General features: G+C 39.1%; 1 protein-coding gene across 3 annotated transcripts in view; it reads right to left on the bottom strand.

The window, feature by feature from the left end:
• The window catches only part of ERBB4 (erb-b2 receptor tyrosine kinase 4), a 548,792-nt gene that overhangs the window by 134,410 nt on the left and 397,648 nt on the right, over window positions 1-16,734 (bottom strand). For all 3 annotated transcript variants that reach the window (XM_088167659.1, XM_088167658.1, XM_088167657.1), the window contains exons 7-12: window positions 13,519-13,660; window positions 11,986-12,099; window positions 10,548-10,674; window positions 7,773-7,846; window positions 6,581-6,671; window positions 4,968-5,167 (exon numbers count right to left, since the gene is read on the bottom strand). In XM_088167659.1, coding sequence (XP_088023785.1) covers window positions 4,968-5,167; window positions 6,581-6,671; window positions 7,773-7,846; window positions 10,548-10,674; window positions 11,986-12,099; window positions 13,519-13,660 — 748 coding nt within the window. The remainder of the gene's footprint in view (window positions 1-4,967; window positions 5,168-6,580; window positions 6,672-7,772; window positions 7,847-10,547; window positions 10,675-11,985; window positions 12,100-13,518; window positions 13,661-16,734) is intronic.

Below are 16,734 nucleotides of genomic sequence, written 5' to 3'. Positions count from 1 at the left end.
TTGGATATAAATAATTCTCTATGTAAATATCTAGATGATGTGACAGATGGAGAAAACGACCAAAGGGCTAAAGGAAACATTTTCTCTCCAGCATCTGAAGGAAACCTGGGTGCACTTTCAGCCTAACCCTGGCATGTGAAAGGACAGCACTAATTTGAATTGATTTTTGCACAATGCACTGTTTTAAACAAATGGATTACACACTGGACTGAGTAAATTCAACCCAGCAAGGACCTGAAATATGAGAGATGGCAACAATACAGACACTTGTTTGTTTTTTAAACTATCAGAAACGACTCAAGAGGTCTACCACCCTCTCCAATACTATCTTACTCAATACACCACAAATAACCTCAGGCATGGGAAGCCTGAAGGTGTTATATCAAGGCTGGGATTTAGGGTTTTTTTTTCTTTTCTATATCACATATACTTTTTTAATGCCAACATCCAAAAGTATTCAGAAACACCTTTTTTGTTTTTCTTTTGCCTCAAAGCTCAAACCAGGTACAGCCAAATATAAAATTATTTCATTTAGGAGTCATTCCAGGTGCTCAGCGTGCTTTAAAGTGTATTAATGATCACAAATACCAGCACAGCCACAGGGACTCAGGAGGCCATTTCAGAGACATGCCTTGTCCTCCTTCCCTGAATTCTGCTTCTGCAGTCAAATGAGCCAGACCAGCACAGCCAGGATGAGCAGGGACACAAAATTCAGCCTCTCATTACTGGCCCAACCTGACTTTCTGGTAAGCACAGTAACATTTTTATTATAACTACCAGATGTCAGTAGATTCACCATGCTGTCACTGCCTGAACCTGCAAATACAAACAAAAACCACAAACCCAGAAACTACCCTAGTTACCATTAAACAAAATTTTAATATAGTTTCATATGGTTTTTGTTTTCTAATGAATGATTCATTTTAAATCTTTGTCATGCAACAAAGAAAAAGGGATCTCCAAACCAGGTAAAGATTATTTCTCATTTTTAATTTTAAGAAGATTGCTAGCTCTTCTGATTTTGTTTTCCACTCTCATCACAGAAAGGCAGTTCCCTGTCTGCTTTCTCACCTTCTTTTGTAACTTGAAATTGTTATTTACTATTAGTAATTTCCCTTCTTTTCATTTTTCTTACCCTTCAAACCACTCTGGTATCAGAATTCACTTGTACAGACAGAGTATTTCACCAAAATATCTGTCCAAATAACAAGAGATTATTACAAGATAGCTCAGAAAATACAGTGAGTAACTGTAAATAAATAAAGAGAGAGCTTTTCAATAAAGAAAATCATGATTACCCCATTGAAATGTAGCCAACACAGTAGCCTGTAGTCTTATAAAAAAAAGCAACAGAAACAAAAAACACTACAATTTCCTCCAGAAATGTTTTCATAAAAGAATCTTGGCAAGGAGAGAGTGGTTGTTTTGACAACTTATAAAAACTCATTTCTCTCACCTCTCTCTCCTTTAATTGTGGGGATGGCTAAAGCAATGTTTCAATTTTTGTCAGGATATTTGGCATTTCACGGGCTGAGCATGTTCTGCAGCTCCAGCACATCACACGGCCTTATGTGGAAGGAAATCATAATGCTTTTGACAGGAACTGGATTTTGTCAGGAGTATTAGAAGAAGGGCTCATTCTTTATTAATGGGGCCACACAAGTTAGAAGTAGAAATGTTTTTCCCCAACCTAAATAGAATGCAAGAAAATAGCTACTAAAAAAAAGAAAAATTATTTTTATTTGGCTATATGCTTCTGGGCCTGATCCAAAGCTCCATAAACTGAATAGAAAAACTCCTGCAGACTTCAATTAGCTTTACATCATGCCCAATAATGAAAGTAATCATTTATTCAAGTTGTTAATTCGTGGCTAGATTGATATAATTCATAATAATCACACCTGTTACAACCCTTGTCTAGAAGGGCTTCACCTTACACTGCAGGAGTCATTAAAGCTGAGACAATTGTTCAAGTAACTTTGGATAAAAGAACATGTTTCCCCCTGCATTTATTTTGTGTGCACTCATATTTTACATGAGTCACCTCTGACTGTTCCATTAAAACGAAACAAAACCCATGCAGGAAAAAAAAAAAATGCAGACTTTTCACTTCAGCATGGAGCAAAGGTAAACTCTACCTGCCCTTCCTTTCCTTGGTGATTTGTTCAGTTCCCTGAGCACACAAGCTTGGACACTGACATTTCTATCCCTGAAAGTGTGTAGGGAAGTGGAGAAGGGAGAGGTCACATTCCTTCCATGTACACCCCTGTTCTGGCCCTGCTGGCACCATCTTAGAAAGACAACACAAAGCACTGGAGCATCCTGGGGCTTTATGGATTTTTATTTTTTTAATTAAAAACACACATTTTTCTCCTTTATTTTCACTATTCTACAAAAACCAGAAGTCTGCCTAGGCTTTTAACCTATTAAAAAAAAAAAATCTTCAAGGCAGTGAAAGATTTGGAGACTATTTTAACATTAACAAGTGGTATAAACAGCAAGATGAAATAATTGAGGGCATGAGGAATATAAAGTATATTTTTCATGCCAGAAAACGTTGTAGCACTTTCAACTGGCTGCTCCTGCTGGGATTGCAATTGGAGAGAAGAAGGCACAGTTCCTGTTAGGATTGCACTGCCTCCCAACTGGAGCTGCTTGGCCCCTGGCCTATGTTCATTATACACTGTCCATTTAATGAACACAGGTTCAAATCCATTTTTAAAACCAGCCCCTTGGTGCTGGAGCTTACATTGTGACTTCTTAAAAAGGAAATGAGTAAGGTTTGTTTTCTTAAGATTCTCGTGGTGTTAAATCTCCAAAAATGTCTTTAGGAGTATTTTTCTTCCTGGAAAACGATAAACATCTATTATAATAAATCCTCACCAAGCTAGAGGTGAAATAAAGTTTACATTTTCCCTTTGTGTGCAATGTAGTGACAAGACATTCCATGTGAGAGGATGATGTGACAGCACATCCCAGTTTCCATTTGCTCTGGAAGCCCAGGCTTCAGTAGTTGTGGCAGCTTCAAAGGGATTCAAAATGAGTGATCCCAGGAAAGGGCAAAGAGGTATTTGACAAAGGAGCCCTGGAAACTAATGCAAGATTTTGATTCAAACTGTTGTGTTCAGCTATGTCCCAAAGCTCTCAAAAACAGAGAAACAACTCAGCCATTACTCCATGAAGGGAAAAAGCACCTTACAAAATTCACCTGAGTGATTTCCCATGGTCTTCTAACATGTGGGAGGTTACAGAAAACTTGAAGCAAAGAGGAATCACTACTGTATGAGGCCTGTGCTCCACCTTAGTACTGCTTCATTTCTTTTTATATTAAATGTCTAGGAATGAAGGAAATTTGATTGTTCTGATTATTATGCAGCATTTAATGAAAGGCCAGAGCCAATCAGCTAGATGGAAATAATCAGCTAGAGCCAATCTGATGTAAGAAAACATCAGAGCACCAAGAACATGAATTTTCTCCCATAGTAAGCAGTTTTTCACCTGGTAGAGAGGAAATCTGTGCTCTCTAGAAGGTTCACAAGTTCATGTATCTCCTGGCAAGATGGGACCAACTCAGATCTGGGAATATAACCTTAGCAACTCTTTTATGGTCTTCTTCTGTTCTGCCAGTCCAAAAATTCCATATGGGAAATCTCAAAAGGTCTAATTCTTCCCAAATGCCATACAAAATACAGTTGTCACTAGAGCACTAGTGCAGAACTAGGTGGCTCCTCAGCACATGATCCTGTTACACTGCAGGGGAAAGCAAAAAGCAGTGCCACATCTCCAGGCAGATGTGCCATCCTTCTTGGCAGCACCTCCATTTTCCAATAAATTCCCCATTTTTATAGCTGGCTTTCTATGTAGGGGCAGAAGAAAAACCCTACACCCTCAGGCACAGCCACAGTAAAAATTGCCTGCAGTGACAGCAAGTAGCATTTTCTTAACCTTCACTTTTTTAACTTGCATGTAAAGAAATAGCCTAATAAAGTTAATAATAAAAATCAAAATGTCACACAACCAAAACCATGTGGAGATCAACCAAACAAGACTTTGTACTTCCTGTGGCTCTCCTATGGTAGGAGAGATTAGAAAAGTAACTGAGCAGCAGAGACAAAGCTCCAGCTGTGTTTCACCTAACACTGAAGGTGATGAGCACAGCCATTCACTCTCTCACAACAGAGCAGAACAGCACTTCAAAGGGAGGGGAGAGGAAGAAAAAAAAGGCAAAAAAATCCCACAAAAAAACCCACTCAAAACAACAGAAAGAAAGAACTAAAGTGTAAGTCAAAAATAGGACCACAGCTTGAAAAAACCCAAAGCAAACATTTTTGGCTGGTCAGAGCACAAACATCAGCAATATCACTTAAACATACAGCAACTTAATGAATCCTCTCTCCTGCAAGCAGTCTAACAGATGCTTAAAATGAACTTCCTTGCTGCTACAATATGACTGTATTGATGCAATTTGCTGCCTGATTTCTATATAAACAAGTTATTTCATGTGCTATAGAGCTTTTTTTGGCTTTTCAGTGCTAGGATCTCAGCCTAGGTACTGGCATGTAAGATTTCCTGAAGCAGTGTTTTTTATCAGATAGGTCAAATACGAAAAGGGAGAATCTGGCACCCTAAAACAGTCCCAAAATCACCATTCTGGATTAAGATAGGGCCACTAGGGTGGGGAAAGCAGAGGATGCTAATCCCAATCTGTAAGGAAAGGGCTATAAAGTCACAAGCACTCCATTCACAGCCTTCAGAATTCATATTTATTTAACTGGAACATTCCCATCATGCTAAGCAAGCAGCTCTCTCTGCTCCCTTTCCTTTGCCCATGCCTCAAAAGATTTCATTTTCTTGCTCAGACAGGGCCACACCCCCGGGTGCTGTAAATGACCAGAGCTCCCCTGATGTCCGTGGAGCTGCACGAGCTGAGTTGGTGGCAGTGAGCAGCAGCAGCAGCAGGTACTTACTGCAGTTCTCTGCCCTTTTGTTCCTGTGGATCACTGTCTTCTGGCTGGGGGTGCTGAACAGGCTGCTCCAGTTGACAGTGTGGTAGTAGCACAGGTTGCTGTTGTCCGTGATGTAGATGTTGCCAGCACTGATTTGCTTCAAGGATTGGAACTGCAGGGAAGTGATGCCTTGTTGCTTTAGGATGAGCAAGGAAAGGCCACTGGGATGAGAACAAAAGTGAGAGAGAACAGGCATCAGCTTCAGAAGACAATTTATTATCATCTGGTAGGGAACTGCCAACTGGAGCTAGTTCCAAGTGTCAAGATGACCTGAGAATTGTTCAGAAAACTTTCATTTTGTGGTAACACAAATATTTTATGAGTCAACATCCAGTTCTATTGCCTAGGAAATGAGTCCAGTCAGGAGTGAGATACCTCAAGCTGTGATGCTCATAGCACTAGGCCAAGTAAGCCAGAAGAACTCCTCAACCAGTTTCCTTCCCTCCATTAACAGATTTTTTTCAGATAATGTGCAGTTAGGAAAATGGAATAAAATTCAGCTTTTTCTTTCAACAACATTAATACCATGATAGTTTATATGCTAAGAAGAATGTGTTAAAACATCTTCTGTCAGGCATCAAATTAATGTCATTTCAAGTACTACAAGAAGAAATTGTTATTTTCATGGATTTTTTCCCAGCCCACTTTCTACATTTCATTTTTCTTTGGTTGTAATATGCAGTTATCACCTTTCTTCATCAAAGAAACAGTAAATGATTGTCTGTGCAACATGAAAATGACTGCACATATTTTATCACTGAAGGTTAGTGAAGACATTATCGAGTTTCTGGGCACCCTTTAACTTATTGTATTTTAATGATGATAATTGTTTTCCAGCTGTTCCAAATAAAAATTGTTGCCCTGGAACAGAATGCAGGGCTGTAATTCAACCTCAAGGTTTCACTGCTGTTCATATTCTGCTCCAGTTGCTGTTTAAGATGCTAGCAGAATGCCATGCCTGATTTACTCCATCTCCAAAGTGGGGATCCAGGGGTTGCTGTATCAATTACTCAGGTACCTCCTTGGGCTTCCCCCAGCATTTCTCACCATGTTTTCTTCTCCTTCAAACCGATTTCTCCATCTGAGCTTTCACAGAGAAGCATCTCTGGTAAAAATGGCACTACAGAGCTCATGAACACCCCACCTGCAAGGTGCCTCAGTGATTTTAATTTTCTTCCACCTCTTACCTCTTCTTAAAACCACTTTGTTGTCTGGGCACATGAATCCACGTGTCTAATCACGTCCATATAAACTCCTAATAATGAGGCGAAATTCTATTATTCATACCTTTTAAACTGTTTCTTCACAAGGTGTTTCAAATCATAAATGTAAGTTCCAGGCAATGAGGGAATAGCTACAGCCACGAACCAAGATTTTTTTTTTTTTAATAATTATGTTGAGAAGGTATTACCCATTATAAACAACTGATTAGCAACGATACTGGTACTTGGCAACAGAGGAAAAAAATATCAATTTACAATGTCCTTCCCAAAGGATGTTGCATTCTCTGCTACTGAACAATGAATCACAGAACGCTAATAAAAAAATATTCCACCAACAGAGAAATACCTTACCTATAGAGAGCTCTCCCACCGATGGTAACCAAGTTAGAAAACACCCTGAAGTCTGTCATATTCTCAGGCCATGACTGTATGTTCAAATACCCTGAAGGAAAAAAAAAAAAAAAAATCAAACGTGTGAACACAAATTATTTCAGCCATGTGTGTTAGGACAGGCTTAGCCCATAAAGAAAGGGTGCCAGCTTGAGGAAAAGAAATAAATAAGGAAAGCTACAGAGTCTCAGGCTGCTCACCACCATCTCCTCCAAAAAAGAGGAGGAGAACTTGTCCTGATTTCTGAGGTGAGCTCCCCGTGACTGTGGCTCAGCCCTGGGCTGAAATGCAGCACACCTGGCACAGGGGAAATTCCACTTCAGCAGCAGGGCTGACACTGCCAATTAGTGTTTAGGAATGGGAAATAACATTCACCCAGCTGCCAGATTATCTTGGACATTAATTAGGAAGAGATTCCTTTCATTCTTAATCCCACCAGTTCACTGAAATACACAACTTTTGAGAGGTGAAGTGTGCTGAGTTCCACACAGCTACCATCAACCTGTGGCACCCAAAAGTATTTTTTGTGCATGAAATAGAACAATGGTTTTTTTTGCATTTCACTACTTATACATAACCAGAAATCAAATTAGAGCTGGAGCATCTCCCTCCCTGTCTCTCACATGGTGAAACAAGAAGCAAAAAAAAAAAAAAGTACTGAGTATCAGTTCTATAACCTCATTGAAAAGTCACAAAAAATGGGACTCACTACCAACACATTACAATCTGTCTCTAAATTACAAAAGCTACCTTGCAGCAGCATTTTCTGTTAGACCAAGGGAAGGAGCTGTAAAAGCAGACTAGAACTTCCAAATGCTTTCATGTGAAGAAAATGGTTTCCCACATTTCAGCATGATTTTCCTCACATTTCCCTCCCTTGCAACACCTTGTCCTACTTTGCTAACATAGGACCAAGATCCTTTGTCCACTTAGCATCTGCCATAATGGGTATCCTGTGTTGAAAGGACAACACACTTGTGAAAAATCAACTGAAGTTACTGTATTAAACTTATATAAAAATTACAGCTTGATGAGCTTAATGAAAACTACTACCTTGTATTCTTCAAAAAACCCAACACATGACAACTATAAATGCAAAGTGACAATGAATTCATTAATTAATGCAGCTTATAGGAGATCAGAAGTGTGTTACCTGTTATCTCTCTCACTGTTTGGAAGATGTTTAATTTCTCTGGATTGATGGCAGCGATTGTGTGATACGGGTCTCTGAAAGATTAAAATCACATAATGTAACACTCTAAATAAGAAAAGATCAGGTTCTCAAAGCCATACCACGTAGGAAACAGCATTAAGGTGCTCAACACTTGGCTTTTATGAGGATATGCACCAAGCTTCTTCAGCCTGTTGTTCCTGCAGATCTGTCTAACAACTTCATCATCTTGAAGGAACATAAAAGTTCAACTCATTCATGCTTTAGCAAATATTTATGTTATAGAAAATTAAGGAATTCTTAAGAACCATGAGTGACCTTCCTAAAGGAAAGATGAATTTTCAGTGGTTTTTTTTCCAGGAATGGTGCAGCTGTGATACTGTACACCAAGACTAACAAAGCTGCTCCTAAAAGGAGTGACAAGCTACACACAAAATCAAACTAAGAACATGTCAGCAGCTCCTTACACACAGCATTTAAAGGGCACACTTGTTAGAAGGTGTTAAACATGGAACCTCTAAAAATATGGATCCTTGCCAAACAAGTTTGAAGTAACCTTCAAAACTTAACATTTTAAACTCGGATATGACATAGCATAAAAAGATGAAGCTGCCCTCGATTTTGAGAGTGTCATGACTTAGTAAATATTTAAAAGTCAACCTATTAAAAAGTCACCCAGAAGCCTAAACCACACAAAAATTCCTCTGCAATGGCATGTTATGGTATTTTTGTGTGTTTTCTGAGGGTAGGAAACATCCCCAATAAATACAGAGTGTATTACCTCCTCTCCTGCTTTCCAGGAGGAGTGATTGCTGGAACTGAAATAAGCAGGTGATGCACCTGGCTGTCTTTAGGGCCTCACAAGTTTAGGAGGTGACACCTTGATGGGATCACCTCTAACCACCCTGAGGTGACTTCAGCCTAGCAGCAACAAAATTAATTCTAAAACATTAACAAAAAAAGCCCAGTGGATCACAAAGGCATCAAGCACACGTTATTTTAACAACGTGGGGCTCTCAGAAAACTAAATAAGTTTAGACTACCTAACAAACACAGAAATTTGCTTTCAAAATGCATTACCATCAAAGAAGGAAAACCCTTGCCTGCAATAAACATGAGGCAGCTGAATTTTGCCTCTCACTTTGAAGATAAAATAGCTTTAAAGATGCAGATAGACACTTAAACCCCTTAAACAACCAAATGTTTGATGCTTTATCAACATATAAAACTGCAGAATAGTGTATATCTTAATTACCTTAAATAGTTGTGTATAAAAACATTCATAATTACATATATATTTACATGAATTATAACAAATTCACAAAGATTTGAAGCTGATGTGCTCAGGAAAGAAATAGGCTACAGAACCACAGGATCAATTACAATAGCACAGTTTCCAATGGAAATAAAAAATATCCTCTGCATCTTTCACAGAAATTCTCTGCCACCACCAAAAGTTTTCCAGTTCCTCAGAGAGCCAGACTGTAAGTCCCTAAAATATAAAACACTAAAAATTCATACTCCAAAATTTGAAGTTCACTGTAAATAAATGAATTTGTGACAGAAGTTGGAGAGAAAATAAGCAAGATGGTTGTTTCTCTTCACTGTCCATTTATATAACAATCTACTTGTGTAGTCAGTGCCATATTTTAAGTTTTCCTTTCATATTGCTGGTTTGCAAAATACACTTGAAACTTTAAATAAAAAAAGCTGTTCCAGAAATCCAGGTATTTTCATTAATTCTCAAGTCTTCTTTTAACCTATACTGATGAAATTAATTCTGTAGAAAAATTTAGGGTTGCAGAACTCAGTGCCCTCAAACTTTAGGCTTGCTAAAGTGAGTTTTCTTCATCAAAATGAGACAAAGGGCTACACAGTTTCAACATCACATGTCCTACTCTTCTGTAAAATGGAACATTTTAACTTTCTGCTTATAATCCAAATTTAGATATTTTTCAGGCAAGTACAATTTTATTCAAGGTTGGGTTTGGCCCTTCTAATTTAGACAGATTTTTTAATGAGCTAATATAATTTTTCCTGCAAAAGCAGTTCTTATACTCAAAATTAAATTTCATGTAATGCACTGGATTAATCCACACAATTAACTGCTCATGGGCTCTAGCTGCTTGTCTTGCATTTACTCGATTTTTTTTCCTGTCCTGTGAGATTTAACAAGTTTCCATCCAGCTTCTCAGTTGGTCATTTGGCCAGAGCAGAGCCACGAGACACTCAGAGGATTTTTCTGGACCTATTACAAGGAGCAAAATTTAAACCAAAATACTGGATTTATATAGTAGTGAATTCTCTGTGCCTCTGCAACTGAAACTTTAAAATAGAGTCTTCAAAACTGATTGACAAGAGGGCAGCTTTTGTGCAGACTATTACAAGTTATGCTGAGAGAGGCTGTCTCTCTGCATATTATTCTGCTGGCCATACAAAAACTTAAACTCATGGAAGATAACTTTTCTCCCTTCTATTCTCTAATCAGCCTTTATTGTAAGTCAGTATTGAAGCCCTCATAAAGCAACCAGAGAATCATAGTTGTCTTTTTTCTTTTTAGTGCAAACAATTAATCCATCCTTTCTTTTCCCAGAGGTTGAACCTTAAGAACCAAGGCAATAGTTTTCTTCACAATGGAAGGCAGAAAACTAATTTAATCCTGGATCTGCTATTGCATAAAAGAAGACTGCAGCCATCATTAAGAGGTGGATGCAATTGGTTTCAGCTGGCACCACGACATAACATTTTGTCACTTACCCATGAATCCCAGTGACAAGGAAGATAAGGTTGCCATTGATCTTGGTACAGTTTACAAACTTGTCAATGTTGCTGGAATCCACTGTCTGAGCTGACACCAAACTCCCTGTCCCAATGCCATCACATGCTGCCAAAACAAGGAGCTTGTGTAAAGAACTAGGGAAAACAATTACTGGATCAGAGCATTGGCCTCAGAGACACGAGTCTTCATCTCATTCAGCAGAGAGGTGGTAAAACTGCATCCTTCACCCATATTCCCAAAAAAGCACATGCCAATTTAAAACAAGCAGTGAGCCACAGAACCCTGGCACACAGGTGAAGGTATTTCACATAAAGGTGACTATCAACCACACAAAATGCCACTCAGCCCAGCCATGCCATTTCTTGGTGCACTGCACACTGCAGAAACTGAGGGGCCCTAAAGACTGCTGGCTTCAGGGGACCCCTTCTCTGGTGGATTTGTGAACTAAACCATCCATGCCATAAGGCCCAGAAATCACTTGTTATTTATCAGCTCAATCAGCAAGTTACTAGTGCCTGGAAAAAACTGGTAACCAGTGAGGAAACTTCTCTGTGCAGCCTGTCTAGTTACATTTTCTGGGACACAGGATGCAACCAGGACAAACCCCTCAAGACTTCAGCCATATAATGTATTCTGTCTTCCTGACTGGGCTCCTCTAACCAGCAGAAGCTTTTACAAACATGTGATAGCTTCCCTCCTGACAAAGCAAGGAACCCTATACCTGTGTTTTTATGCATAAATCTATCTATTCAACCACAACAAGTTATTTACCTCAAAAAAGCCAGATGTGGCTTCCATTAGAACTGAAAAGACCCATGTAGGAAAACCTATGATGCTTTGCTCCACAGACTTTCAAGCAGGGAGCAGAAACTCTCCTTGCTGGAGTCTAGAACAGCAAAGCAACCTACAGATTTCAGTCTTCTCAACAGAACCATCACTAGTCTGAGTCTGAAACACTGAGAAAGGAGGTGTAAGATTCTGGGAAAGCAGAGACAGAGGAAGGAAATGGAAACCTAATGTTGTATTGACAAATATGAGATATCCCAGACACTGAAGTCAGGGGTTTTTATATGGCTCCCTTTGGAATGACAAGAGGACAATGCTAAAACACCTCCAGGAAGTACTTGTCATTAAAATAACACAATGAAGAATTCTTTCAGATTTCTCTTAAACCAACAGAGAAATCCCCTTTATTGGTGTCTAATAAAAACTAATTGGTTTGGTTATATTACCATTACAACTTAATAAATTTTCACCCTATTATGTGTGCTTGACACAAAACCTACATGGCTCAAAGTTCTGTGGGTATTCAAAGGCTATTCATACTCTACAACACACTCATGAAGGGCAATCCATGCCAAAATAACACTCTGTGTAGATTGCTTTCAAGAAAATTTCTGCTGAACCATTGCCTACCTTTAGGACAAATGTCAGTGCAGGGCTTGCACATCTTAATGCCATTTTCTTCAACCTCCATCTTGGAGCTCGGACATGCCCGGACACAGGAGCTGGAATCGACCACAAAGTTGTCTGAAAAGAAAAAGGAGATATTGGCAGAAAGTGAATAAAAGTTGAGACGTGTTTCTGAACTCCTTGTCAATACCTATTGCTACCTTAGCACTTTCCCAGTGACATTAACATTCAGAGTTCTGTGTTTTCAGAATTGTATAAGCAAAATAGGCACGTTGTCAGAGACTTACAAAAATCTGAGAATTGTCAGGCCTGATCTCACTTTCTCCCCAAATGTGGCTTTATTATTTGTAGAAAAAAGGTTAGAGTAATTGGAGAGAAATAAAGCAAGATGGTCTATCCTGTCTTTTTCATGCATACAGTATACATCTGGGATAAAACAATATACAGGACAATGACAAGTATTTCAATTTTTTTCCCTGTAAAACAACAGCCAAAGGAATATAGACTGATCTTGCCTAACTAAATGCTTAGTACTGATAAGAAAGGGGAAAAAAAGTAAGTGTTCAATGAAGTATTTGGGCAAATAATTATATCCCTTACAGTGCATGATATCAGGTTCTTAAACACACCACTATTACAGGCAGAACTAGGTCCTGGTGGTCACAGCCTCTGGCTGCTGTCAGCCCTTCACAGAGATTCAAAATTAGGATTTGGGGTCGGGTTTGAATCATGGCTCCATTTAATATAGATCACTCATCTTTCTTACATGTAATTTATGGATAAAATAATTAATGTACAACTGTAAACCTTCATGGAATTAAAGGAGAGCAAGAATACCATCTCCTTTATTATTCTTTCCAATTAAGCTAGCAGATTCAAAGACTGTGTAAGTGATGACCCTATAATTTTTTCTGTTACTTATCATCTGGCTGGTATCTCAGAACCACGTAGGTTTTACATGTATGGGATTCTTCTTTTTTTAACTCCCTCTTCCCCTCTAATTTTACTCTGGAGTTTTAAGGTGCATACTTGTCACTATTACAAGTTTATTCCTCATAGGGACAAAACTTTTCAGGGTAGTTTTCTGTCAAATCATCATTACTCCGAGTTAGGGGCATCAATATCATGAAAGCATTTGGTTCCAGGTGCTGTTGGGGGACTGTTATTTCTCTGAAACAGAAATTCATACCCTTTTACCATCCCACTATTTAAACTACTTATTTCCCCTATTTTGGAATTTGCAAATACTGATCTAAAGCATGAATGTAACAGGCAGTTGACCATGAAAACAGAAACCACCTCTCTTTAGGAAAATCACTTTAGGAATCTTGGGAGCTGTCAGGAGCACAGAATGTCACTACCTTTAGTTATCACCCGAGTTATTACAGGCTGCAAGCACACGTGGAGTGATTGGAGAGATTGTTCTCTGCACTCAGCTCTCATTCTCCCACTGTTTTCAAGGCTCCTGAAATGCAACTCCACCTTGCCATCACTGCAGAAAAAGGCAGATAACAGGGCAGAGAACACAGCACTTACGTGGGCACTTCTTGACACAGAAAGCCCCATAGGTGTACTTGGCATTGTGATTGTGCTCCAGCTGGAAGGTGGTGGGGTTGTACACAAAGGTCTGGGGGCACTGTGTGACACAAGCACCACTGTCATTGAAATTCATACAGGCCTGCAAAACAAGGGGGACAAAAATACTGAATTAAATCATATAGCTGCTTTAAAGGGGTTTTTTTTGGTGTAAAAGATGGCCTTGATTGTTCAGACTTGCCACAATAGTGAGGAATGTGATAAAGAGCTCTCTAACATTCATTTTGGCTACTTGGATTTTTCTTGGATCTTGTAAAATATGTGACTTTTCAAATTAGGGAGTTTGGTTAGCCCCCTTAATTGGCAAGAGTTGCCTGTTACAACACTTCCTACAAAACTGAAACAACGCTGTAATTTGTTTCGTAACTACTCACAATCAGTTAATTCTCGACTTGATAGGACATTCTAAAACTGCCAAGAGCGAGCAGCTATTTATCATCATCTAAGTAAATGCTAATGACTTTTTTTCAGAGGTCCAACCCTTCAGATTTCTTACAGCATGAGTACATCATCCAGCTGAAAACTGTAATTCCCAATTAGGATGCAAGAGGGATAAGAACTTCTTTTGAGCTGGCACAGGAGGGGGCCATTTCCCTAAGTGGCAAGTTTAACAAGGTCAGCTGCTTCACACAGAGGGAGAGGAAAATAGGACTTTGTGCCACTTAGCATTCAGGCTCTGCCACACTCAGCTGACAGGGGACAGGGCCCTGACAAATGAAGAGCCAGCGTGTGGATAACAAAAGTAATGGGATGCAGGGAAAACAATTGACCATGCAAGGTTGGTAATTAGGAGCAGAAAGGCCCACCGATTTTGACATTCCTTATCAACACACATCATGTCTATGGTTCTAGCCACAGATTATCAGAGACCTGTTGGAGTAATTTTCACAGAGCATACCGTGAATGAAAAATTTGTATAAATATGAAAGCTGCAGCCTGGCTTGGATTTCTCTAGCAGTTTAAGCAGCCACTGTTACTGGGTATTGCCTCCCTACTAATCTGTAATCCAGGCTGCTTTAGAAGTGTTAGTTCAGAAGTGAATCCTTCTGGTCTTTTTCCAGGTTGTTAAAATACAGATGGTTGTGTGTCTTTAAAGAGTCAACGAGTATAACAATAATATATGTGTCCTGTCCCCTTGCCTCCTGGGCTGGGACTGAGAGAAAAGAGAAAAGATTCCTCTCTTCTGCTGATTTTACCAGCAGTACTTATCTCCATTTGGATCAGTACCAGCAGGACCCTGGGACCTGTCATGCCAGAAGACTTCATAAAGGAAAGGCTAATAACATATCCAAGGATAGAATGTGCTGCTGAAAGGAGCAAGCAGGGAGATCCATGATGGAAGCACTGTCCTACATGGAGCATGTGCTAAACAACACTGCTGATCCTGTCTTTCCTGGTCCTTTAAAATGCCTTTTATAAAACCTGCCTTTTTTTTTTTTTTTTTTTTTCTCCCACAGAAACAGATTTTTTCTCCCCTGCAAAGATAAACACTACTCAGAACTGGAAGGCAAATCCATGCAAGGAATAGGGTTGTGCCACTTTTCTGGTTCCACTATGCAGTCAACCAGGCCCTCCTATGCATTTCAAGTTCTAGACCCAGTGTGAATCTGAGATAAAAACATCAGTAAAACTTTGCCTTAGCATGTTTACTTGCATTTATGTCAGATGATGATTACTGTCTTGTTTTTAGAACTGAATATACCAACGACTGGATGGCAGCAGATGGATGAGTGTGGATGAATTTTATCTACAGATATTAAAACCATATTTAGAACAGGATGCTGTTGCAAGATGCCATAATGCTCTAAAGGATTTGTAATTCTTCATAAGCTGTACTTTTGCTTATTAATAAATACTAATTTCGTTTGTTTCCTCAACCCATTTCTTACATGTTGACTTAAAAGGTACTCAATCATGTACATGACAATTCTCTGATAACAGTTTAGCAAATGCATAGAATAAAGCACACCTTCACTCCTTGGAGACATGGTAGTTCTCTGGAAAAATTCATCTAGTAGATCTGGGAACTTTTAATTTATGACTGAAATGTTTTATCTACATTTGTAATTGCTTCGATAATATATGCAAATTTCTAGCATTTTGTGCTAAATGCTGCTAATTTGTGAATAAAAGCATAGGGAAATATGCAGGGAGAAAACAAAGTTCTGTGTCTCAGCTGAAAGCTAAGCACAGTTGTCTATAGCCTAAAGGGTTACACTTTTCACCCACTGTGACTAAGCAAGTAATGACTAGTCCTGAAAATTGCCAGACCCCTGCTGAATTTCTTTTACATTGCTCTGGGGCAAGACAGGAATGAGAATAAACCCTGGATGCTTCTCTGCTGTAGCAGAAAAACCATACCAGTTGATTTTTAGCATGCATATTTCCACAGCTGCCACAATTGATGAAGTCTAACTTTGGGGCTGCAGCATTACACAGCTCATGGTGCCAATAACTTGCCCTTTGTGGGTGAGGGTCTGTAGTGACACAGAGTCCCCAGGAAAACAGGCTTTTTTAAGCAGTTAGGCCTTTATCAGTTACATAATTTAAAAGCATAATTCCACCAACCACCATACACCACGATGTGAACATGCAATAGTTATATAACTTGTTTTTCTACCCCTAATTCAGCTGAGTCCCTTTACCACAGTCCTTTAGTACTTAGCTGAAATAACAGGCTTGAGCCATGATTTTACAAGGCCTATCTTTTGTAAAGTTTTACTTAGTAGTAACAGCCCTTAATCTTTGAAAATCATTACATCAACATATAACTCCAAGGATGTTCCTCAATGCTCATTTAGGAACAATAACTGCATTTTTCCTCTTCCCTTTACCTATTTATATTACACATGACACAAGACACACTGGTGTTTTCCTGTCTCTCTAGTTCAAAGCCAACAGAGAACTTCCAGTTGGATCCCCCATACCATATGTGCTGAGCATCCACCTGTGAAAAGCCACAGAGAACAGCTTTAGTAAATTCTGTTGGTGGCTGTCAGGCCACCACATTTCCTCAGCAGCCAAAGGACAGCATTTAGAGTATGGTTCTGAAGCACAAAACCTATCACTATCAAACAATCAAGGCCAGCCAGGGAAAAGATGAATTTTTGCCAGTACATTATGAATCACTTGCCCACAATTTCAAAATAGATGCAA

Source organism: Sturnus vulgaris, chromosome 7, assembly GCF_052056855.1.
Source record: "Sturnus vulgaris isolate bStuVul1 chromosome 7, bStuVul1.hap1, whole genome shotgun sequence".
In the NCBI taxonomy this organism is placed as follows: domain Eukaryota; kingdom Metazoa; phylum Chordata; class Aves; order Passeriformes; family Sturnidae; genus Sturnus; species Sturnus vulgaris.
Note: the sequence above shows the minus strand (reverse complement) of the source record. Positions and strands in the feature narration are given on the sequence as shown.